This window comes from Gadus chalcogrammus, chromosome 20, assembly GCF_026213295.1.
Source record: "Gadus chalcogrammus isolate NIFS_2021 chromosome 20, NIFS_Gcha_1.0, whole genome shotgun sequence".
In the NCBI taxonomy this organism is placed as follows: domain Eukaryota; kingdom Metazoa; phylum Chordata; class Actinopteri; order Gadiformes; family Gadidae; genus Gadus; species Gadus chalcogrammus.
In genome coordinates, this window is record NC_079431.1 from 14347774 (window position 1) to 14372372 (window position 24599).

At 51.3% G+C, this 24599-nt stretch overlaps 2 protein-coding genes across 6 annotated transcripts in view; both read right to left on the bottom strand.

Annotated features, from left to right (window-relative positions):
• Window positions 1-422: 422 nt before the first annotated feature.
• lmo7a (LIM domain 7a) overlaps window positions 423-24599 on the bottom strand; it is a 55575-nt gene continuing 31398 nt past the window's right edge. Inside the window, exons 10-32 of one of the 5 annotated variants that reach the window (XM_056579465.1) lie at window positions 21387-21416; window positions 20084-20195; window positions 18681-18829; window positions 17254-17992; window positions 16508-16774; window positions 15452-15566; window positions 14307-14462; window positions 13053-13243; window positions 12781-12844; window positions 12452-12508; window positions 12072-12116; window positions 10929-10954; window positions 9842-9949; window positions 7972-8058; window positions 7000-7475; window positions 6548-6601; window positions 6182-6240; window positions 5775-5924; window positions 4657-4855; window positions 3976-4314; window positions 2704-2812; window positions 1671-1773; window positions 423-1191 (exon numbers count right to left, since the gene is read on the bottom strand). In XM_056579465.1, coding sequence (XP_056435440.1) covers window positions 1169-1191; window positions 1671-1773; window positions 2704-2812; window positions 3976-4314; window positions 4657-4855; window positions 5775-5924; window positions 6182-6240; window positions 6548-6601; window positions 7000-7475; window positions 7972-8058; window positions 9842-9949; window positions 10929-10954; window positions 12072-12116; window positions 12452-12508; window positions 12781-12844; window positions 13053-13243; window positions 14307-14462; window positions 15452-15566; window positions 16508-16774; window positions 17254-17992; window positions 18681-18829; window positions 20084-20195; window positions 21387-21416 — 3658 coding nt within the window. In that variant the 3' untranslated portion in view covers window positions 423-1168. The remainder of the gene's footprint in view (window positions 1192-1670; window positions 1774-2703; window positions 2813-3975; window positions 4315-4656; window positions 4856-5774; window positions 5925-6181; window positions 6241-6547; window positions 6602-6999; window positions 7476-7971; window positions 8059-9841; window positions 9950-10928; window positions 10955-12071; window positions 12117-12451; window positions 12509-12780; window positions 12845-13052; window positions 13244-14306; window positions 14463-15451; window positions 15567-16507; window positions 16775-17253; window positions 17993-18680; window positions 18830-20083; window positions 20196-21386; window positions 21417-24599) is intronic. The other 4 variants (XM_056579466.1, XM_056579469.1, XM_056579467.1 and 1 more) reach the window with 4 other exon arrangements.
• On the bottom strand, window positions 21427-24063 carry LOC130373174 (LIM domain only protein 7-like). Its single transcript, XM_056579470.1, has one exon. The coding sequence runs from the start codon at window positions 23708-23710 to the stop codon at window positions 22826-22828; it is 885 nt and encodes a 294-aa protein (XP_056435445.1). The 5' UTR covers window positions 23711-24063; the 3' UTR covers window positions 21427-22825.

A 24599-nucleotide genomic window follows, 5' to 3' on the forward strand; every position in this document is an offset into this window, starting at 1 on the left:
GGAGTGACAGAATATATTGAGCATATATTGATATAAAAGGGTTATTACAAATAAATCAATATGTAATGCATGCACTCTGAATATAATATGAATGGCAAAGTGGCTTTTGAGAAATAAAGCAGGTAAGTCCTCTGAACCATGTGCCAAAGCTCATTTAAATATATTTCATTAACACTATTGCACCACATACAAACAGGGAGAGACTGAGAGAGAGAGAGGGAGAAGGAGAGAGAGAGAGGGTGGAAGACAATGTTATAATAAAGAATAATTATCTCTGATTTGTGTGGGTGTGAAAAGAAAGAGAGGAAATGTGGAAATGTCTGTCCATGACAGAGGTGATAAGCGTATAACTCAGCAATGCAAAAGGTTATGTTAGGCAGATACGATAACATGAAATAAATAATGTGAGACAAGTTCAGTATTTGGCCATTTATTTACATAATTTTTTTTACCGAAGTAAGCTTGCCTCACAACCATTTCAACATCATACACAACATATTTTTCTTCTGCAAAAATCGTTTGAATCTCTTAATCTCTCGGTTCAAACCCCTGATAAGTGCTCGTCAATGCAGCCTCCAACACATCTTTTAAATAGACATCTCAAATTATTTCCTTAAGCATTAATCCCCCGACACGAAATGAAAGGCACAACGACATAAATGAATACCACGGAATGACAGTCAGCGCTAGTGTTAGCAGGATCTCAGTGCGGAGAACGCCTAGAGACGAGATCGGCGAGACCCCCCCCCCCCCCAGCAATTCCATAACAACGGACTCGGTGACTCGTCCGTGTCAGTAAAAGTTCAGGAAATCGGAAAACCTCTGCATTATTAAAAACCTATACGATGCTGGGGCAGTGTCTCTGTGCTAAAAACTCACTGCTGCATGCAAATCCCTTATGCTTTTGTACAAATATGAAATACCTAACACGATATATACGGACATAAGCCTGGCTCCTCTACACCACACCCCCTCTCTCACGCTCAAGCAGAAAATGAATAAACATCAGAGTACACCGCTACATGAGGAACCCGTCGACGGTTTCATCAGACGACACGCTTCATAGACAGTGGTGTCCACGTCCGGCCGCCACAGCTGCTGCCGCTGCCCTGCTCATGGGTTGTTGTCAAAAGTAGTCTCTTCATCAATCTGGTGGAGCGCAGCCGATTCACATGGAGGTTGGCTGGCCTGCTGCGGGAACACAGAGATAACGCGGTTACGGTGAAATCCTTGTTACATTTCGCTTTAACACGTTCAGCTGTTTTCCCGGAACACTTTCTATGCACAATCTCGTCAAATTTTAACTGTAAGTGGCTTCTCTCCAGGTGACTAAGACACATGCACTTGATGAGCAGGGAGAGGGTAGGGAGTCTAGCTCAAATATGCATGCATGTAGGCTGCACACTTTGGGAATTAAACATCCTTTATTCCACAAGCTGTTATATAAGAAAGCTTCAAAAGCTTTATATTCCTGTTGAAAATCTACAGGTAGACTGCACACAAGTGGGAATAAACCTTGTGTATATCGCCTGAATACAACGCAAATGAGATGCATGTCATTAATGGGCAGGTAGGTGTTAGGGCATCTTGCGCCAGGAGGACTCACACACTGGGAATCCAACGCGCCCGCTCCTTCTGGCTGGCGGTCAGGTCTGCTCTGGGCTACTCACCTTTGAATCGCTGGTAGCAGGTGTTGCAGTAGAGATGCTTGTTGCGTATTCGCACCTCGGCCCCCGCTTCCGATCCTCCGAGGTCGGACTTGCAGTCCATGCACTGAGGAGGGATCAGGGAGAGGGGGCAGGATTAGAGCGAGAGACACAGAGCCACAGAGGGACAGGGCGAGAGAGAGAGAGAGAGAGAGAGAGAGAGAGAGAGAGAGAGAGAGAGAGAGAGAGAGAGAGAGAGACACAGAGAGACACAGAGAGACACAGAGAGACACAGAGGGAGAGAGAGAGAGAGAGAGAGAGAGAGAGAGAGAGAGAGAGAGAGAGAGAGAGAGAGAGAGAGAGTGAGTGAGTGACAGAGAGACAGAGAGAGAGAGAGAGAGAGAGAGAGAGAGAGAGAGAGAGAGAGAGAGAGAGAGAGAGAGAGAGAGAGAGAGTCAGTGTCCGGCGTCTCCACGGGTGGACGGCGAGCGAGAGAAGAGGTGGAAGAGAAGAGGAGGCCGAGGGACGGCCCCAGGGTTGTCTGGCCGACGCAGCCGGGGAGGAGAGCAGAGACGTGGCTGACAGGTAGGATGTCTAATCAATCGTGTCGGGGGGAGAGGATGGGGGCAACAGGTCGGTCCCAAACCGACAGACATACAAACAAACACAGGAGTCTCAGGATGGAGCCACAACCGGAGTGAAGTGAAGCGTTAGGGAAAGCGATGGAAAACGTGGGGTGAGGATTAGCCTGGCTCGTAGATTGATCGGTTTTGGATTGATGTTTGGCGGTGTTGTGTGTGTGGGTAGCTTCCACAGTGACACACGGCTCCCTCTTGTTTGGGCCGCAGAGGGGAAAGGACAGGTACGGTACCCTTCGACCACCGGTTAGTAGGGCGTGCAAAATCAAGGCTGGTGCGTCATCCAGACAGAGGGGGGGGTTAGCTTATCCGGACGCCCATCACCCCCGCCCCCCCCCCCCCCCACAGATGATCCGTGTAGCACAGTCCCCAGGTAGCCACGGTAACCCAGGGGAGGAATGGGGTCTTGAGGCGCTCACCTTAAAGCAGTTCAAATGATAACAGAGTCCCAGGGACTCGATGATCATGGCCGCTCCCTTCCCCAGCGGGCTGTCACAGAACGTACAGATTTTCTTGCCACTCACTGACCTGGTGTGCAGAGTGTACGGACATCCGTGGTTGATGGAGGGTTAAAGCACAAATGTACACACACACACACACACACACATACATCGGCACACGCATGTGCGTGCACAAGCGCACACACACATATTTGTGCGCACGCACACATACATGTACGCAGACGCATGCACACAAAAATATACACAAAAACACACACATGTACACACACACACACACACACACACACACACACACACACACACACACACACACACACACACACACACACACACACACACACACACACACACACACCATTCTGTGTAGGAATCGATTCCCCCAGCAGGGAATGAAACATTAGTCACTCTTAAGCAAAAAGGAAAGTCTTGAATCAACAAGGCACGTCGATCCAGGTACTTTTGCTTCACATGTAGATGTGGGATTATGCTTGAACACAGGTTTCAGTTTTCACAAACAATCACACACTGACACACAAAACTACACCCCCAAACACACACAGACATACATCCATGTATGATGCGTTGGGTTTAAAGTAGATGGTGAAGCATGGAATAAAACAAAATGAAAAAAGGGTTATAAAGTTATAAAATGGGAATCTTCCCGGCTGTGAGGTACATATGTTCCCGCTACCTCTGGGAAGAGATGATGTGGCATCAAACCCAGGGTCCCAATTGGTTTCCTAAAATAGCAGCATATGTGGCAGGTTCGTCACTCATCGATGTTCATTGGTGAACTCGCAAATCTACCCTGAATCTCATGAGCTTAGGTCCGGTTTTACCTCGAGATATTATCGTACAACCACTCTGTCACGTCAGCTTGGCTCCGAACACTAAGCCGGCCAATCAGCGAACTCTAGCAATTGACGTAGTTGATGACCAACCCCTTAACTACAATGAATTCATTCATGTAATATTCACGCTGCTTTGGAATTAGCTATGTTTGAACTCAAGAGCTCAATGTTTTACGTCAACAGTAGTGGTAACGTAAGCTTTATCATGTTTTCTTTGGCAAACACGCCCCTTGGGATCCCACTGGCTTCAGCCTAGTCCAATGGGCTTCCAGGTAAGGAAGGCCCCCCGACCAACACTGCTGACGCCAGACCCCCTGGACCCCGTGAGCAGAGGGCCCAGGGTCTGAGGGTCTGAGGGCCGATGAACCCGGGACGTTACCTGCTGCGCTGCTGCCGCCCGAACGGCTCGGACGTGGGCTCCGGCGAGGTGGTGGGCGACAGGGAGGGCGACTGCTGCCGCCATGACGACGCGGGGGGCGCGGCCCCGCCTCGCAGTGAGCCCGTGGAGGCGGAGGCGGGCAGGCCGGAGACCGAGCCGGGGCGCGCGGGGTAGCCCCCGCCGTAGTACGTGCCCCCGCCCACGACGCCTCCCGCTCCGCTGCTGCCGTAGATGGCCGACTGCGGGCGGGTGGAGCTGGGAATGGAGGAGGTGCTACCCGGTGTCCATGACGACCGCCAGGCGCTGCGGGGCGCGTCCAGGTTGTCCAGGGATTCTCCTCTGGGAAAAAAAGAAAAAGAGACGTTAGACTATTCCTCTTCAATTCAATTAAAACACAATTATTTTACGAAATGACATTTAATTAGGTTTAATTTAATTATAAGGTGTCGACTAAAGTACACCGGTGTACTTCAAACCAGAAGCTGACTTGACCTCCCATCACAGAAGATACAGCCCTCAGGGATGTCTAAGGGGGATTCGGGGGGGGGGGGGGGGGGGGGGGGGGGGGGGGGGGGGGGGGGGGGGGGGGGGGGGGGGGGGGGGTTATCTCATGTGATAACCCGATGTACGTCCCCTGCAGCAGGGCGGCAGCTGGGTGCCCCTCCAGCGAGCTGCGGGTACCTGCGCATGGGCACGTCGACGGGCTCCTTGCTGGGGGCCATGGAGGTGGACTGCTGGCGGATCCAGCTGTTGTCGGTGAGCAGCTGGGTCTTCTTCTTCATGTCTTGCAGGATCTGCTGGCGCTCCAGGTCCGCCTGGGTCTGGAGCTGCTGCTGGCTGCGCCGCTGGGGCCGGTCCGCCGCAACCAAGCCACTGGCCGCTGCTCACACACACACACATACGAACACACAGACACACACACACACACACACACACACACACACACACACACACACACACACACACACACACACACACACACACACACACACACACACACACACACACACACACACACACACACACAGCAATGAAGAGGACAGAGAGGGAGAGAGAGTGGGTGTCAAGCCAATTCAATATTATTTGTATAGGGCTTAATCACAGTTGCAGGCTGCAAGGGCTTCTCAAGCCCAAATTATACCACACCCAGAGAGAGAGAGAGAGAGAGAGAGAGAGAGAGAGAGAGAGAGAGAGAGAGAGAGGGAGAGGGAGAGGGAGAGAGAGAGAGAGAGAGAGAGAGAGAGAGAGAGAGGGAGAGGGAGAGGGAGAGGGAGAGGGAGAGAGAGAGAGAGAGAGAGAGAGAGAGAGAGAGAGAGCGAGAGACAGAGACAGAGACAGAGAGAGAGAGAGAGAGAGAGAGAGAGAGAGAGATTGTAAGAGCAAGAGGAAAATAAATATTCTGTTCAATGAAAGTAAAGATGGGATTTTTTGCAACAACAGGAATCTTGGATTGTCTGAGAAATCAACCACAAGAAAAGGTTGAATTGATTCATACGGTGGGTACAACGATCACTCTAACATCTCATGCTGAAAAATGCAAACACAATCCAAGGGGACAAGGAGGGGGAACAAAACGGAAATCAATAGTATGCTGCATCTCATTCTCCGCTCGAGTGTATGATGGGATAAATCGACGGAGCGGATACTGAAAAAAATCAACGTTCCCGCAACGACGGAAAGGCAACGATCGGCCCGATTAAAAGACGACAATGATGACAACATGGTGAGGGTCGATTGGACAGGGGAGGGGGGCGGAGGAGGCGCAGCGGTGTCGGCGGGGGGGTCTCCGACTGAACCACCTCTCTGCGGCTCTCTGTATCTCGAAGTGCTCAGGATCCGCTCCGTCTCCCGCGCCTCCAGCCGTTGGTTGCCAGAGTAACTGTAGCGCTCCCGCCCCGACCGCTCCTCAGGCGCCCAGTAGGACGAGCCCCCCTGTGGCCTGTAGTGACCTGGTGTGCATACAACCCAGCGGTGGACCACTCTTAAAATACACACACTGGCCTGTGTATGGCAACAGCTTGAGGTGAAGGGAAGGAAAGCGGCTCATATCTATATTTCATGCTTTCCTTCACACCTGGTCAGCTGCCCCCCCCCCCCCCCCCCCCCCCCCTGCGGTTGTTTACTCGGTGGGAGAGCAGACCTCACAATACATATTCAGTGGGGACTCAGTTCATTGTGGCGGGGAAACCAAGGCAAGCGTACTGACCTCGCCTCTCGGAGAATCCCACATCATCCAGAGCCTCAGGTGTCGACTTGGACTTCTCCCTGTCAATCAAGAAGGGAGAAAATCATTTCAAAACTACGAAATCGAATCAACGTCTTCAAGTATGAACGAATGAACTGAAATGAACTGAGTTTATGTCGCGATACCATTGATCATTCATACAATTGATCGTGTTCAATCAGCTTGCGAGTCAAACAGGTATTCGATTTTGAATGCGAGATCACTGTTTTTTCGACTACATTAACAGCTTGACATGTTGCATGGGCGAGGTCACACAGAAACAGCCTATATCCATGCGAGTCTCGGCCACGCGTACACACTGTTCCATACACACGACGCAGTACCAACCTGTCGGAGTAAGCTAGGGTGTGCGACTGGGAACTACGGAAGCCAGAGGGTTTCCTGTCCCGTTAGCGACAGGTAGGGCGGGATAGGTTAGTGGCGGGGTAGGGAGGGAGAGGTGGGGACAGAAGCGTTACAGCACAGAGAAGGACAGAGGCACACAGGATGCATATTAGTGGTGGTTGTTATGAGACAGGAGCAACAGGGCAGGTCACATTGGGGCATATGAGGTTAGCACTGAGTATTGCTGCGCAGGCATGAAGGGCAGCTGAAATGTTTACAAAGTAGGCCCCTATGCGTGTGTGTGTGTGTGTGTGTGTGTGTGTGTGTGTGTGTGTGTGTGTGTGTGTGTGTGTGTGTGTGTTTGTGTGTGTGTGTGTGTGCGTGCGTGTGTTTATGCTATTTTTGCTTGTTTAGGGAGAGGCCAGAGGGACGTGACAGTTTGCATTGTTGCTGACCATTGCTGCTGCTTATCGAGGGCGCGCCTCCTCTCCTCCTCTTGCCGCTCCTCGTCTCTCCTCCTCTGTAACCTCAGGTCCTCCTCCATCCTCCTCTTCCTCTCCTCCTCCGCCGCACTCCTCACCCTCTCCTCCTCCTCGGCCCTCCGCTTCCTCTCCTCCTCCGCCCTCTTCTTCAACTCCTCCGTCCTCTTCATCCTCTCCTCCTCCCTCCTCTCCTCCTCCTCCTCCCTCCTCTCCTTCTCCTCGGCCTCCCGGCGCCGCTGCAGCTGCTCTCTCCTCTCCCGCTCCTCCTTGAAGCGCCTGAGCTCCAGCTCCTCCTCCTCCTCCTGCCAGCGTCTCTGCTCTGCCTGCCTCTGCTCTTCCTGCGCCTCCTTCCTTCTCCTCACCTCCTCTTCCTCCTCCTGGGCCTCCCAGGCCGGGGAGCGGTGGGTGGTGGAGGAGGGGCGAGCGGCGTCCACCTCCAGGCTCTGGGTCTGTGGGGGAGGAGAGGGAGGTGGGCCAGGAGCCAACCCCGTCTTTAAAGCAGAGCACTTGACTCACATTCACGCACGCACACACGCAGACGTCCGCGTGGCCACAAGTAGCTCATTAAGGACGCATCTACACCTACACTGCCCGGAAAAGCTGAGGGCAGATGCAGTTATTCTATTGGCTGCCCTGCCTACCGGTCGGCGTGGGCGGTCATGGTGAATGATGACGCCGAATGCTAATCGGACGGTCCCTTTGCTAATCTCATCATCTTGTGAACATATAATGTTTCTGTGGAATTGATCGGTGCCACGAAAGGTAAAAAAATGGATCTTGGCTTGAACATGACCATGTTCATCCAACCAAGCAGAACATTTCGGATTTTTTTATTGATGAAAAAGTTCTTAATCCTTGAAATGCTGCAGGTCTCGCAGAGGATTACAGGCTCAGTCCTGGTGTTTTGAAGGGTCTACTTGTATTGATTCTGAGTTCCTGGCTCACCTTCTGTGTCTGCCTGCTGTCGTAAGCCTCCTCCTGGTCCTTGCGCCATATCTCTTGCATTTTCTCCTGGTCGCGCTTGTATTTCTCCTGGAAACACGAGCACAGGGACACCGCTCACACCATGTTTCACACACAATCACACACACACAAACACTCACACCAGTTCATGTCTTCTCTCTCACACACACACACACACACACACACGCACACACACACACACACACACACACACACACACACACACACACACACACACACACACACACACACACACACACACACACACACACACACACACACACACACACATACCAGTACACAGTTTCTCACACACACACACACACACACGCACGCACGCACGCACGCACGCACGCACGCACGCACGCACGCGCGCGCGCGCCTACGTCACACTGTACACAAGATCACAGCACCCAGCGCATGTTTTAGACCTCATTCCCGAAGAGAATAGATGCTTGCTTGGGCACACACACATCCATACACACGTACCCTCCCACTCTCTCTCCACAGACTACTGTCTTCCTCTGAACACCTTTCCCTGTGACCCACGATGCAGAAGACAGCAGCTGGCCTATTTATACTTGTTGTCATTCCCTAGCCGGCGCTCCTGTTAAGGTCTGCGGGAGACTTGCCGGCGTCGCCTTCCCCTGGCTAGGCTCTTAGGAGGCTGAAGTAGGCCGTCAGATCGATAGGGAATAGCACTGAGGGAGCAGCGAGCGAAAGTGTTTTTTCCTCGCAGTGGATGCCATCATGACACCTTTCATCTCACGGCCAAGGGATAGACACGAATAGTCGTACCACCCGTGTTTTTGGCAGGGACGTGCTGCGGAATTGGTGTGAGAAACATGTGGATGTGTACATCTACCTTGTACCTTCTTGGGTATATCTTGAATTTATTGTTCAATTTTATTTTAATAAAGCGCTTTCTAAATGAAAAGGTGCGATAGAAATTAAGTCAACATTGACATCATCATTATGATCATCACCCCCCTCATAGGATTAATAATAGGCTGTGTGCTCTCTCCTCTCCTCTCCTCTTCTCCCTCTACACCTACAGCTGCACCTCTAGCCTCTCTTCTGTCAAACTGAACCAGGAAGCCAGGTGAGCACCTGGCTTCCTGGAGCAGCCGGAACAACTCAGGGCTAAACGCTGTGAAAACCGTAGAGATGTTAGAAGATATCTGGAGAAGCCTAGCCCCAAACCCCCCTCCCACATCATGTGTGACTCCCTAGTCCACACTGTGGAGTTATTTGCATTCCTGGGGACAATCATCTCACAGGACTTCATCCTGGGGAATATACCCCCCACCCCACCCTCTCACACATCAAACACATACACGCACACAAACACACACTCAAACACACACACACACACACACACACACACACACACACACACACACACACACACACACACACACACACACACACACACACACACACACACACACACGCACACACACACACACATACATACACACACACAGTGTGTACATGCCTCGTCCTCATGTCATAGCCTCTAACCCTCTCATTGCATCTAAGCCTCTTACAGCATACATAATTGATGGCTCTTAAATAGTTTACGATGTAAATATTGTCAAATAAATTGTTATTTTGCTAATATCTTGTTGCTTTATGTATTCTATTCAGCGACCTCACCAAGTCAATATTCTTGTACGTGCAAACATACTTGAATAAATAAGTACTCAAATAAATAAATAAATAACAATAGTAAATAAATACATTTCTGATTCTCATTATCCTTATTATCATAGTCATCATAATAAGTATTACCAATATCTGAGCTAAAATGAAGCAGTTATCACAGCCACCCGAACCGACGCCTGCTGACCTGTAGGAGGCGATCCTGCTCCTTCTGCCACTTCTCCTGCCTGCGGCGCTCCTCCTCGGGGTCCCAGGACCAGCGGCTGGCCGAGGGGGTGAGGGCGGGCACGGGGATCTGATGACAGAGGGGAGGAGGAGGGCCATAATGTAACACACACGCCACATGAAGGAGCTCTAGAGACTCACATCTCTAGGTCTCATCCAGAGCCAGGCGCCCGCAGCCAGGCCAGAAGAAAACAGACTTCTGAAAAGTTCTGCCGCTTACTGCTGCCTACTGTGGACTTTATAAAAGAGGTGAGGGAATAAGTGGGTATGGACACACTGAAGGAAAGTCTCTCACTCTCCCATTGTACTTCTGACTGGACCGAGACATGACTGCTAAAGAGCGGTGATGTAACAATTGATCCCAGTTGATGTGTGGCTCTAGTGATGGTGAGTTCTGCTCTGGGCTAGGATTACCTCCGGTATAGCCTCCATGAGGGAAAGAGAGAGAAAGAGAGGGAGGGAGGGAGGGATGGAGGGGGAGAGAGAGAGAGAGGGAGGGAGGGAGGGATGGAGGGGGAGAGAGAGAGAGAGAGAGAGAGAGAGAGAGAGAGAGAGAGAGAGAGAGAGAGAGAGAGAGGGGAGAGAGAGACACACACACACACACACACACACACACACACACACACACACACACACACACACACACACACACACACACACACACACACACACACACACACACACACACACACACACACACACAGTGGGAGACAGAAAGAGAGTAGGAGAGACAGAGATATAAAGAGATAGAGATATAAATAGAGACAGAAATACAGATAGAGAAAGACAGAAGGTGGAAGTGCAAGAACAGGAGGCCCTAGCTATCGGTCCGGATGATACCTGACGACGAGCACTCTGAGAGTTGTGTGTGTGTGTGTGCGTGTGTGTGTGTGCTCCTGACAACAGCAGGATGATTGAGCAATCAAAGGGCTTGAGTGCAACAGTGGTGCTGTCTCCGCCGAGGGATCACCTTTCAGAGAACCGCCAGTGAACGGGGAGGGGGTGAGAAAGAAACTAAATATGTTTTTGTGTTTTTCAACAATACTCACATCCGATATCGCCGTCTCTGATCCTCCTGGAAGAAGTAAACAAGTGTCATTGAGATTCCTCTGGTATGCACGTCGTAAATATTATGGAGAGTATTAAGATATAAAGATTATTGACTTGACAATCAGGAAAGTGATAAGCTGACCTCTGGAAACCCTGATCAGCCAAATGGAAATCAATGAACTTTAACGGGGAATAGACTGGAGATAATACAATGGGACTCACGCAAACAGATACAGTAAAACGTTGAGACTTTCCACACAAAAAGTCCATACAATGGTTGCATGCAAGCCAGTGCTACACGTCGCTAGGAGATTTGCACACGTTCCATGCAGAGAGGACCTGTCTTTGTGCAACAGCAATGCATTGAAGGCCATGCACAGCAAAGGGGAAAGTGTGACCGTGAACAATGTATAAATCACACACATATATACATATATATATATATATATATATATATATATTACACACACACACACACGCACAGAACCAGACCGAATGATGCGAGTCTGGTGTTGGTGTAGTGTGCCAGGCATGATGTGTACAGCCAAGGGAGCTTTGAAAGAAAAATAGAGAAATTGCTTCTTTTTTTTTGACTCTGATACTGTTACGTAATAGTCTCTTTCTTCTTTCTTATAATTTTTTCTGATTTGAGATTTTCTCGCATATTTCTCTCCGGGCCAAATTGATTTTGAGAGGAAGAAAAATCCTTGGTGTGGATTTGTTTAGAGAGCTAACGATTACCTGTCTATAAGAAATGATGGTCACAGCGGAAAGGATACAAGCTCCAGGTTAAATATAAAGGTATATAATCACTTACATAACAACTTCAGGGTTGAAGGAATTTGTCTTATTTTTTTTGCTAATTAAACCTGTCATTGGCCATTGACGATTCTCACTAAGGAGCGGTTAGCTCAGCTCAATGTTTACCACAGGAGTGTTAGCTCCTCAGTGCTAAACAGGGGTGTGGGGGGGAAGCAAACCACCTCTGGGAGACCAGATCCTAGCTCTGCTCCCCCGGCTGCAACAACAATCATGCCAGGGAACCCGGGCTTCTGCCTGGCGGGCAGGTAGGCATACAGGGATAGCAAGGTGGGGGGGGGGGGGGAATAGAGGTCACTGCACACTGGGCCCTGCGTGTTTACCACAGAGGTAGACCAGAGGGCTGACCCTGCTGCACCCTGAGCTACCTGGGGAGGGGGGGGGGGGGTATGATACAAGTTATGCTCCCGCTATGAGTCCAGGCTGAAAAATACATCAAATAAATAGAAGAGAAACAAAGACAGAATAAAGACGAGGCTCAATTAAAAACTTTGAAAGAGGGCGTCGATCCCACCATACGCGTTTCCATTGCTTGATTCAATTGATAGAAAACACATGCATATGGGCATACATGTACAAGTATATTTAAGATGTAGGCCACGATGAGTGGTCGAGGGGGAAGCACATAGAGAGCCCAGCCACCACATGACAAACAACACCGTATCACACCACCCTTCACCCTGCTAGCCTCGGAAACGTTTACCTTGTTCAAAAAACTCTGACCTCCGTTTTAAGTTTTTCAAAGACATGGGTTCTGACTCTACATGAGAGAAGGGGGGAACAGTGAGGCACAGGGGATTAGAAAAGAACACCTCGCAGGCCTGTCGATCAGCTTGTGATGTGTGTGTTTTAAGTGTACTCAAAGATGCATTGTTGTAACGCTTAATGTCTTCATGAATATCTCTCAAAGGAGACTCCTACACTTAACATGCCTATTAGCACTTAGCACTAACAAATCAATATATATTGACTGATAATAATATATATTTTCTTTGTTTATGAATAAAGTTAATACAAAATCTAATATCATACCTTTATTTCTCATGGTTACCGCCTCTTGATGGACACCCCCGTTGAGTCCGTTTGTTGCCACATTCTGCAGAAAAACACAATATCAAATACTTTAATTATACAACACACTTCTATATGGTATTATGTAAGTGTGGGCATTAACAACGACGACCAACAACGGCCGAGGGCTTCTGAGCATCATCCAATCTGGCAACCTTCATTACTTCAGTTACAACGGCTTGATAACGCACAAGGAACCCCGGGTCGTGTGGCGTGATGGGGGGGTCACTCACGATGACGGAGTGGAGGGGCGCCGCGTTGATCCCCAGGCTGTCGGGGGATTTGCGTGAGGTGAAATCCAAACTGGTGTTGGTGGGGCTTGTGTTGCTGCCGACCCCACCTACAAGCGTTGAGTGGTCCGAACTGGTGAGATTGATGGTCTTATGGTTCTGAAAGGGTGCTGCCGGTCGGTCTGTGTCCCAGTCTGTCCACGCGGACAATACCGCAAAAACAGCAAAAAAGAAACGGGATGTGTTTATGTTTTGACACAAAGTCGGGCACTGGGTATTCACTTTATGCGTGTGAGAGTCACAGGATAGAGTTTGAGTGTGAGGAATGGGATTATCTTAAAAGTGGTGACTAGAGAGAGATGGGGAAAACACCTGGGAATGAGAGTGGAAGTGTGCTGCTATGGAAGAACAGCGGGAATCAGAGAGAAACCGTCTCAGGGTAGCCCAGCGACCCTGAAGACCAAAGTGTTGCAAACAGGCTCCCTGCTCCCTGATAGCCAGCCTGGGCGATTCCTAATTAGCATCATCGTTATCGATCCACTTGTATTCTCGTGGTTCGACAAAATCTTGCTGGCAATGTCAAGGGTTCAGGGTAGCCTGTTGTGCTAACACATCACTATGAACAGCAAGTAAGCAGTGAACTACATCTCTAGGCTCTTGCCCTCGACATACCGCACTGAAGAGGAATGCTGACAAGAAACAACAGGAGCGAACGGAGGACAAAGAGTAGCAGAGAAGAACAGTTAGTAATAAAGTCCCCCCCTGTCACTCCTTCCTAACACACCCAGAGAGAAAATAGCTGAAGTCATGCTACCGGTAAACTGTCATGAGATCATTCATGGATGGTTACCCAGCAGTTTACGGACCACTTTAGAGTGTCAACAGCGTTTAGCAGCCCAGCCACCGTAAGCCATCCTGTCACTTGGGGAATGCAACCTTCAAAGTGGTTAAACTGTTATTTCCCTCACACTCCCTCTGCCTGATGCCACCTCGCTCGCTCTCTTGTACTCAGGCATGCACTCACTCATTCACTCATGCACTCACTCACACACACACACACACACACACACACACACACACACACACACACACACACACACACACACACACACACACACACACACACACACACACACACACACACACACTCACTCACTCACACGCAAACGCAAACAAAAACACACAAGCACACATATTAACACACACACAGACACACACCCCCACTCATACCCTCCTGCACAACCGAGGTGGACTCACTGTTGCCGCCTCGACGGCGTACATCCATGGTCAGACTGCCCTGCTGCAGAGCGTCCTCCATGCTGGCCCCCCACTCTGCATAGCTCATGTCTGCCACTCTGTGGCCGCTCACGCTCAGAATCTCATCCCCAGCCCGCAGCATCTCCGCCGGGCTGCCTGCACGGGACGCCACACGGAGCACACTCAGAAACCACTCACACGCTGCCAGGGAACAGTTCATACGGTCTGTCTTACAGGTCCGGCTGCTGATGAACCGTCTCCGCGCTGACTGTTCATGTTACCAACGGTACTAGATGAACCACACTATACTGTGAACGGGCCTTCTTCACCTGGTGGCCATCTTGGTTAAAAATGTCTGCTAGTTGGGTGAGGAAGGCCTAGGCGTACCGTTAACAGCATCGTGAACCTCATGTGAGTAAGGCACTCATAACTGCAGCCTCGTCACTCTCACTACCACAGAGATTCATACGACTGCAGTGGATTTCACACTTTTTCCTTTCCCGTCCATTAGTCATTTAAGTGTAGGCATAAGTGGACAACGTCCCCATAGTGAGAACACTGTCACTCAGACGTCCACCTCGATGCTAGGCAACATGAGAAAAAAAGACGGCAACACTCTCGTTCTATTTCCATTCCATGCGGCGCTCCGCAGCCATTTTGCGTGGGTTCTGGATAGCGAGAGAGAGAGAAGTTCAGACACAGCACAACTGACCCACTTAGACGCTGGCCTACATAGGCATGGTGCACCCGCTGCAAAGACTGCAGAAGGGGGGTGGGCTTTGTGAGGGGGCGTTGGGGGCGTCATCTGAGAACCGAACGAAGGAACAAACCACAGAAATGGGGGAACTGGTGGCTGACTACTCGACCGCACTGAACACAGGAGAGTCTTTAGCACCGTGTGTACACATCATTGGACCCTGCCATGGGTTACAGAGTAGAGCTGCACCACTGTAGGGATTCACTTTGGGGGGGGGAAAGGTCACTTCATGGTTAATGATCAGAAAATTGTCCCTGGTTGCTGGGATGAATCAGAATCTCAGAAAGTGCTTTTCTCGCTTCACGGCTAAAAGCAGTTTTGTCGGTAATGACTTGTCGTGGGTTTCAGAGGAAGAGGAGGAGGAGGAGGAGAAGGAGGAAGATGTTACCTGGCTGGATGGACTTGACGCGGGTCCCTGAGGCGCTCCAGTCGGCATGGAAACCAAAGTCTCGGCTGCTGTTGGGCTTCTGGTTGAGACTGATCCTCATGTCAGAGAAGTTCTCCTGGAAACACACACACACACACACACACACACACACACACACACACACACACACACACACACACACACACACACACACACACACACACACACACACACACACACACACACACAGAAATAGCAGTTAAAGGTTGTGTGTGTTGGTTGTTGGTGTCTTTGTGTGTTTGTGTTTGTGGAGGCATGCTTTGTCTGTGTTCAGGGCCCACTCCAGATCCTTTTGTTCCTGTGAATGAATGATTTATTGGTGCTGAATAAAAGTGAAGCCTGGCCGTACATATAGGACCTTCAATGACAAAGTACTCTGTGGCATTATTTTAGATTAACTCAAGCTTTCACTCCAAGGCCACTGCCACTCGCTTTCCCCCCTATATGAATTTAAATGACGCTTTCCGATGCTTCTTGATAACCCAGATATTAAAATGAGGCCATTGATAGAGACGGCAAATCAAAATCCCATGCATCAATTTCAGCAGCAGCAGATATTTTGCCCGTGGCGGTCCGATCTTGACCTTGACCTAATAACACAGACGTACCGAACCACAGTACGTGCGTTTGAAGCGAGCGTTCAACATCAGATTGGTGAACTAGCTCTTTGCAACAAGAGGTGTCATAATGTAGCCTCTGTTCCCAAGAACACAGAACCCATTCCCAGCACTCCCTTTAACCAAACGATCCCCCCTAACACAACTGGCACTTGGAAAGAAAAATGGAAAAGACAAGCCTCATGCTGCAGAGCATTAACTACAAAGCAAAAGTAAATGGTTTTACGACTCCCTTGATTGAGGTTAACACTTCTCTGCAGTGCCGTATGGTGCCGTCGTAGGTATTGTCTTAACAACAGCAACATGACACAGCTGGATAGTACGCACTACGGAACATCGGAAAGGAAAAGTACTGCGTAAGGCAAGCCCGCTCCTCTGCCGTGTGTAGTAACTGAAGTACCTGGCTGGCATCGCTGCCCAGAGCTGGGGTTTCACTCTTCACCCGAGGAGGCTCCTGCGACACACTCTTGCTGTTGGAGCTGAGGCCTTTTCCGACCCCCTCCTCTTCATTCGCTTCGTCCTCCCCCTCCTCCTCCTCCTCATCCTCACCGCTGGACTGAGACGAGGCCTCGTCCTCCAAGGTCATGTACTGCTGGTAGCGGCCTGGCACCGAGGACTTGGTGGAGACGTCTGCGTCGCCGTTGACGCGGCGGTGGGAGTCGACCGTCTGGGTCAGAGGAAGAGGAGGGTTGATTTAAGGAGGTTCAGAATGAGCATCCCCCCGAGAGAATGAACCCATCACTTGTCACAAAGAGGGAAAGAATAAGATGGCTTTGTTGGGGCGGTTGGTGGAGAAGGGGGATCCCTGTCAATGGCTTTGATAAAATACATAGTTTAACTTTTGAATAGAAGTTTGTGATATGATGATTAACATCATCATATCTGGGCCTTTTGTGCAATTGAAACCAGCTATTGACTATTATCAGCAATAATATGGAGTAGTTACCATATTAAAGACCATAGATACCATAATGAGATTCATCACCGCTGTAAAACCAGTGGGACTGTTGGACAACGCATTGATGTCCATTGAGCTACCAAAGGGGACTTACTGGGGACACCCCAGACAGAGTGTCTAGGGTGCGGGTTGTATTGTAGTGAAGGGGGAGTCCAGCTAGGAGCTGGGAGCCAGGTCTGGGCACTCACCACGGGGGCCCTGGTGAGGGAGGAGAGGCGGTTGGCCTGGGTCCCGAAGGGCCTGGGCATGATGACCGAGCTGAGCCTGGTGGTGCTGTCTGCTCTCTGGGTGCTCCTGGGAAGGGAGGCGGACACCCGGGACACCCCCGGGGGCATGGTCGGGTTGTACTGAGGGGCCTCCTTCTTCTCCGCGGTCCGCACGCCCGCCTTGGGGCGCCACGGCTCCGGGGCCTTCGAGACGAGGGATCGGGGTTCGGGGCTGGGGTTGGGGGCGGGGGTCTTGCCGGCGTCGGCCATGACTGTGACCGAGGGCTCTTGGGCCGGGCTGATGCTCCTCGGCCGGGCCGGGAGGTCGGCGCTCCTGACGGCGTACGCGCTGCTGCTATTGCTGCTTACGCTGCTGCTGGTCACCGTGGTGACGGTGGAGGACGCGCGGGTACCACCGTCGGTCACGGCGCGACTCGGAGCCGCTTCCTGTGGCGGCGGGGGGGAGGCGGGGCGGTCGGGCGCGGGTCGGGCGGCGGGCTCCTCGTCTTCCGTGGACGGGATGGAGGGGCGGGAGGGGGCCGGGGAGGGGGCCGGGGAGCGCTCCGGCGGGGAGTAGAGGTCGTCGGCCGTGTTGCTGCGGCCGTAGAGGGAGCGGGAACGCGGCGCCGGGATGGGCACGGCGAAGACGTCCTCGTCCTCGTCCAGGTAGGAGAGGGAGCTCATGCGGCTGCCAACGGAACGTCTGCTGTCTCTAGACGCTCTGCGGGGGGAGGGGGGGAGAGAGAGGGGAGAGGGGGGGCCGGACAGGTACATGGGGGAGGAAGGGGGAGGGGGTAGTGAGTAATGGGGTTAGATAAAGGATAGCAGGGATGAATGGACGGGGTATTAGGGAAAGACGCAAGGACAAAGCATGAAGGGAGAGGGAGAGACAAAGTTGAAATGAGGAGGAGGTGGGGAGGGGGGGGGGGGTGAATGGGAGGGGAGTGAAAGGAGGGACACGAGTTGAAAGGCAGGTGGGGCCAACAGAAGAAGGGGAGGGGAGAGGGTGGGTCGTGAGCCGTGATTAGATTACACTTTCACACTGTCTAAAGGCACGATTAGGGAGTACGTTTCTCCTTTCTCCGTCTACTGAAGCTTCTGTCCACAGAGAACTCCCTCTCTGTCTCTCTCTGTCTCTATAAACCTGTCATTTCCTTCAGAAACCACACAGATACATGGAAATCGAATTACCGCCACACAACACACTACTTGTTAAAACAAGTGCACCGGCAAACGGCACAAACTAATAACAAACTAATAACTAATTTATACATCTCTCGTATTTCATCCAGTACAAAACGCTTCCTTTCATCCTGGAACCGGCTAAACAACCGGTCAAACAAGCGTCCCCTTGGCCTTCACCAGAGCTCCCAGGCCGGGCTGCCTGAACAGGTGCGTGGCGCGCTCACCTCTCCTCTTGCATATCCTTCAGCGACCTGCGTGTTCTCCCGCTGCCGATTTCGCCGCCGTAGTTCTGCTCGATCTGCTCCCGCTCCTCCTTCTTCTTCACGATGTCCGAGTTGACGCTCTTACGCCGGGACTTCCACTTGCTCAGGTCCTGCGGGGACGAGACAAGGGGCTCGCGTCACTCACCTGCCACCATCTTGGAGAGGTCAATTGAACCCCGATAACAAAAGTCCACTCCAACTCTCAAAAAGAAACACTTTGTTCCTCAGGACACGAGGATGAAGGGAAACGGAGGAGTGGCAAAACTGGAGTGGAATGGAGGGCGGATAGGAAGCAGAGAGAGAGAGAGAGAGAGAGAGAGAGAGAGAGAGAGAGAGAGAGAGAGAGAGAGAGAGAGAGAGAGAGAGGAGAGAGAGAGAGAGAGAGAGAGAGAGAGAGAGAGAGAGAGAGAGAGAGAGAGAGAGAGAGAGGGAGAGAGAGGGAGAGAGAGAGAGAGAGAGAGAGAGAGAGAGACATAGACGCGGGGCGAGATTGGTGAGGTGTTCTACTTGTGTGCTTTAGGCTCCTCCTGGCTCATGTCCCCAGTGTATTGTGGGTTGCGAATGTGACCCAAATGCTGCTTTTGGACACCATCATTTGACAGAGACCCTATTCATCGAGAGTACCCACAGACATGCGTGCAACCCTTCTACAACGTGCACAGCAATAAGACTGGAGGTAGTCAGCTAGGATGTAAAGATAGGCCCAACGCTGTAAAGACTGCATAAAGGTAGTCTAGGGTTGCCAGGTTGTGAACTATTGCGTAACTTGAATGTGAACATACAGGTGGTCATTCTAGCCCACCCACTTTTCTTATGGGAATGAGGGCAGCTCACAGCCAGAGGGCGGTGCTGCACCACCCAGCGTCTGTCGCCTCTCTCTCTAGCCTTCTGTCTGAGCAGCCCGTTCCTGGTGCCTGATGGCCAACCGCACACTGGGGCCCACTCCAAAACACCTCTCATCCTACCCACAATGCCCTTTGTGCCCCACTTATACAGACTGACTTAGATGTGTTGCACCCTTTTGTTACGGCACTCTTCTTCTCGGGTCACAGATGGTACGTTCAACAAGAATTCCCCTGTCTTACGTTCAAAGGACTGGGCCCGTTTAGCTGTTAAGAAAATAGGAGACGATGAAATAAAAAAAGAAGGAGAATGAGATGATGAAGAACATGAACAAGAAGATGAAGAAGAGGAAGATGGAGACGATATAGAAAAAATAAATAGGAGGAAATAAAAGAAGAGGAAATAGCAGCAGAAGCGGAAAGAGACGACAGAGAAACAGCGTGTGGCTGACCAAGGCGTGTTCACGTATCCTGTAGGGGTGACGTATTCCTCAAGGTTGATGAGGCGGTGGTTATACTCACATCCTGCCATTTGTCGTCGCTCTCCTTCACCTGCTCCTGGACCTTCTTAATCTTTTCCCGGTAGACCTGTTTCACCACAGCCGGGTCCACAATGTCGCTCATCGACTTGCTCCTGGGTGGGGGGAGACAGGACGGACACAGTTAACCTCATGCCCGACTTAGATCCCCTGTCGAGGGTGGCATGGACCCTGCTCCTCAAAGCACCTGAAGGGATGTGCACTGATATGTGTTAGTAGTCAATGCCACTCCAAAATGCACTTAGTCCCGTTGCTATGGAATCCATATTTATTGCACAATAAACATGAACTTCATCAGCATAAGCCTAATAATACAAAACACCTCAATTGAGACTGAAAATAGCATCACCCAGGCATTAGTACACGAGTAGCAAAAGCACTGAACAGCCGCCGAGTTCAAGTTCAAAGTCAGAAAAGTTTAACAGGTTAGTTAACACTGTGTCCCACTGTACACACTGTGTTCACAGACATCACCCTAATGCCAAACCGCAAAAACACGCCATCCACGGACAGGCTCCATGGCGTTATGGGGGTCCGACCGAAACCACCCCTCATCACTCACCGGTCGGGGGGTTCAGGGACGACTGAGACCTCCTGTGTGAAGCGCTTGGACCACAGACAGCGCTGGCGAACGCTGGCCCCGGATAACCCCCAGCCTCAAGCGTACACATTCTGCAGCATGGCCGCGTGACGGAGCACCGCCGGCTTGTTGTTATGCGTTCACTCGTTCACCCACATTCATGCCGCTCTGTCAATAGGGCTTGTAGAGCAATGTGCTTTGTCACCCCTCCCCCCCACAACCCCACACCTTCTCCAACTAGGCCCTGTGTAACACAATCCGCAATGTTCTGTGTCAGCGCATTGCATGCAGAGAGAGAGACAGAGGGAGGGAGGGAGAGTTAGAGAGAGAATTAGAGAGTTAGAGTGAGAGTTACAGAGATAATTAGAGGGAGGATGAGTTAGAGGGACTTAGAGAGAGTTAGAGAGAGAATTAGAGAGAGAGTGGGTGAGTTGGAGAGTTAGAGAAATAACGAGAGAGAGAGAGAGAGAGGGAGAGAGAGAGAGAGAGAGAGAGAGAGAGAGAGAGACAGAGACAGAGACAGAGACAGAGACAGAGAGAGAGAGAGACAGAGAGAGAGAGAGAGAGAGAGAGACAGAGAGAGAGAGAGAGAGAGAGAGAGGAAGGGAGCAGCATCACAAAGCGGGGGGTAGGAGGGTTGAGGCTGTGTTAGGGGAAAAGAGCCAACCCTGACGTGCCACATTCCTGCGCCCGTGCATCAACTCACCCGTCACTACCGTCGTCACTCCTCGGAAGTCTAGGAAACCGGAGAGAACCACATAGACAAAGGCAGTCAGGCAGATGTCTGGGGACTGACCCCGACTAGGAGGGCCTGTGGTGGGGGGGGCTACGTACAGCCGTGCACCCCCAACAAGGGAAGGATGAATGCAGGGAAAGCTGTCCCCGCCACTGCCTTGGAGGTTGGCACAGAATCCAACGTAGAGTGGAGACCGAAGATACACACAGAAACTCTGGGTGGAGTTGTTTTCAGAAGATAGTATAGTTTTTCAGTTCTGTGAGCAGTAGACCCGAACTAACTGTATGGACTTCCCTTCATCTGCTTTTTGTTTGGGGAGGTGTGCAGACGTCATTTTTGGGGTTGCAACAGCTGCAGCTTTTATAAAACGTAAAGGTTATACTGAACACATGATATTGCCATGGGCCAAGTCAATCTAGACAGCCTCGGCCTAGCCTTGAGTGTGATTGTTATTTTCATTATTAACTGTGATCTTGGAGGGATAGATGCTTTGCCAAGTCGCTATGAAGTGTCGACAGTGAGCACTTTATTTACTGCGTTGGAGTGTTCCTGAGACATACCCTGGGTTAGAGTTTAGGCTATTTTTCATTTTCTATCCATTGAGCTGTCAGCTTTCCATGTCTGTGCGAAGTTCCTTTGGTTACGGAGCAACTTGGGAACATCCTGCTCATCCTGCCCTACTCTGCAGGCTGCTGTGGTGGTGTGTTTGGGAGCATTCCATCACAATACACTTTGAAGCTTGGCTTTTCTTTATTAAGGTCAGAGAAAGATTTTCAAAGTTGCAGAAAAAACACAAAAAAAGGGTGAAAGAAACGCCAATCAAAACAAAATCAAAACCAAAACCGAAAGAAAGGGTCAAACAGATATCCACGCCTATCTTCCGATTGGTAACTCTGCATAAAAGCTTATGCTGAGAAAGCAATCCATGCATGTCTTGTGGATAAACACATTCAAACTAAGTTGTTATTGAGAGCGCAGTCTTTTTGTGATAGTCCATGTTGCATGGCCTTCACATTCAACCTGTCAACCTTTGTGTCACAAAAAGGCCTTCCATACCGCTGACCACACCTGGAAAAAGCACCTCCATGCAAGATCAAACATTTGGCACCAGAGAATGAAAACACGTAGACGCTGGGAATGTCCAAGCACCTCTGTGTACACTGTACGAAATGTTCAGACAATCTGGAGTTCCCCTGAATAAGGGGAAGTTCATCCCTCATGAGGCGTTAGGAACCATAATAGCACCAATATAACGCCACGCCGACATTCAATGTACACCACTACAACCTTCAGGCCGAACCGTTCAACACGCGGAAACAGGAAAAATGAACTCGGAAATGAATGAGAAATAGTACACAACATCACGGCAGGAATACCAGCCGACGGGCATTGTGAAATCGGACCCGGATCTACATCCTCATAGCGGCCAGCCTCTCCACCATAAGCCTCTTTTTGAACCTCAGCTGACCGGACTCTCTGATCTCCCGCCACTTGCGGAGGTCGCCTTCGCTACACGCCGCCGGCACGGAGGGCACGGACAGCGATCGCGCGACCCCGTCCGAACACGCCCCCAGCTTCCGCACCAGCATGTCATCGTTCACGGGGTCGGCCTTCTTCGTGATGGCCAGCCTGCTCTGTCGTTGGGATGCCTTCTGGTGGACCAGGGGGCACGGCGGGCACAGCAGCCGGGCTTGGAGGTCCGGGGGCAGGGCCCAGGGTTCGGGGACGGGCATGGGGGCGTAGTTGTCGGGCGCGCCGGAGAGCGGGCGCCGCCGCTGGGCCTGCTCCAGGCTGGCCCTGCGGAACACCACGTCGTCCTGCTCGATGTCCGGGTATGTGGGCTCCGTCTCCTGGGTGGCGGGCAGGCGGCAGCCCCGGTGGACGTGGGCCTGGGTCACGATGTTGAGCTCCGGCTGGGAGGAGAAGAGGTGGCGGCGGGTGCGGCTGGGGCTCAGCTGGGTCTTCAGCATGGCCATGTCCGGGTTGGACTGGAAGGCCTGGGTGCGCCTGCTAAACATGTCGTCGTTGGACAGGTCTGGCGCTAGGGCCTCATAGTCTACGAGGTCCGGGGGCTCCCTAGGGTCCTGACGGCCCAGCAGGGGCCGCCGCACACATTTGACCAGCTTGGGCCCCGAGGTGGGGTCCATGCGGGCGTACACCGGAGGGGTGCACTCGGTGTTAGGGAGCTGAATCTTGGGGGGCGGTGGGGAGGTGTGAGGTGGAGTGTGCAGACTGGAGGGTGGGCAGAAAGGAGAAAGAGAGAAAAGGATAGAGGGATGAATGAGTGCATGCATGTGATACAGATCACAGAAAGAGCAGGAAAAGGAGGACGAAGAGAACCCAGCAGTAAAGAAAGAAGGTCAAATTTGGTTCAACCTGAGGCTTATCAAACGAGGATTTCACAATCACAATGCCTACTGGCAGTATCGACATTGCATTGCTGGTTCCTTTAAAAGTCAGCTATAAATACTTTGCTTCAATTCAGTAAAAGATGAAAAGGAGACACAAGCGGGTTGCTTTATTAGGCACGTTAGCACAAGTTTCCAACACCTTGATTTCGTACTTTGCCGTTAGCGTGTTAGGGAGAAGTTCAGCAGGCACGCGGGGCCCTTAGGGGCCCTTCAAAAAGACGTATGGATGGTGTAAAGGGAAGGGGTCCTAGACTGCCCCGGCATTGCCACAGTCATGCAGCTGTATAGACCTTTTCCCCACCACGTGGGTGGTGCTGGAGGAGGCGTCGGGGGTGTGGGAGTGAGAGGGGGAGGGGCCATAGGGGGAGTGGCCAGAGGACAGCCAGGGACTGACATCACTGTCTGATTCGTCAGAGGAAGAGGCCGACTTCTTGGGGCTACCGCCGCCAAGCAGCAGGACGGGAGGCCGCAGGGAGGAGAGGCGGAGCAGGGGGAGGGAGAGTTAGAGCCCGGTGGGGAGGGACAGGAAGAAGGAAAGGAAGAAAGGAAGACAGAAAAAACACAAGTCAGATGAAGAGATACAGAAATACAGAAATTTCACCAAAGCCCAGTTGAATAGTTAAGACCAGTTAGGAAGATTATGGAGTGTTGATTATAAATCATGCAAATAGTAAATAGAGGGGGAGGAAGTTGACTGTAAATCATCTAATCCTTCGCGTGTGCATGTGTGTAGCCACATGACCTGGCTGTGTATCAACTGATGTATTTGAGG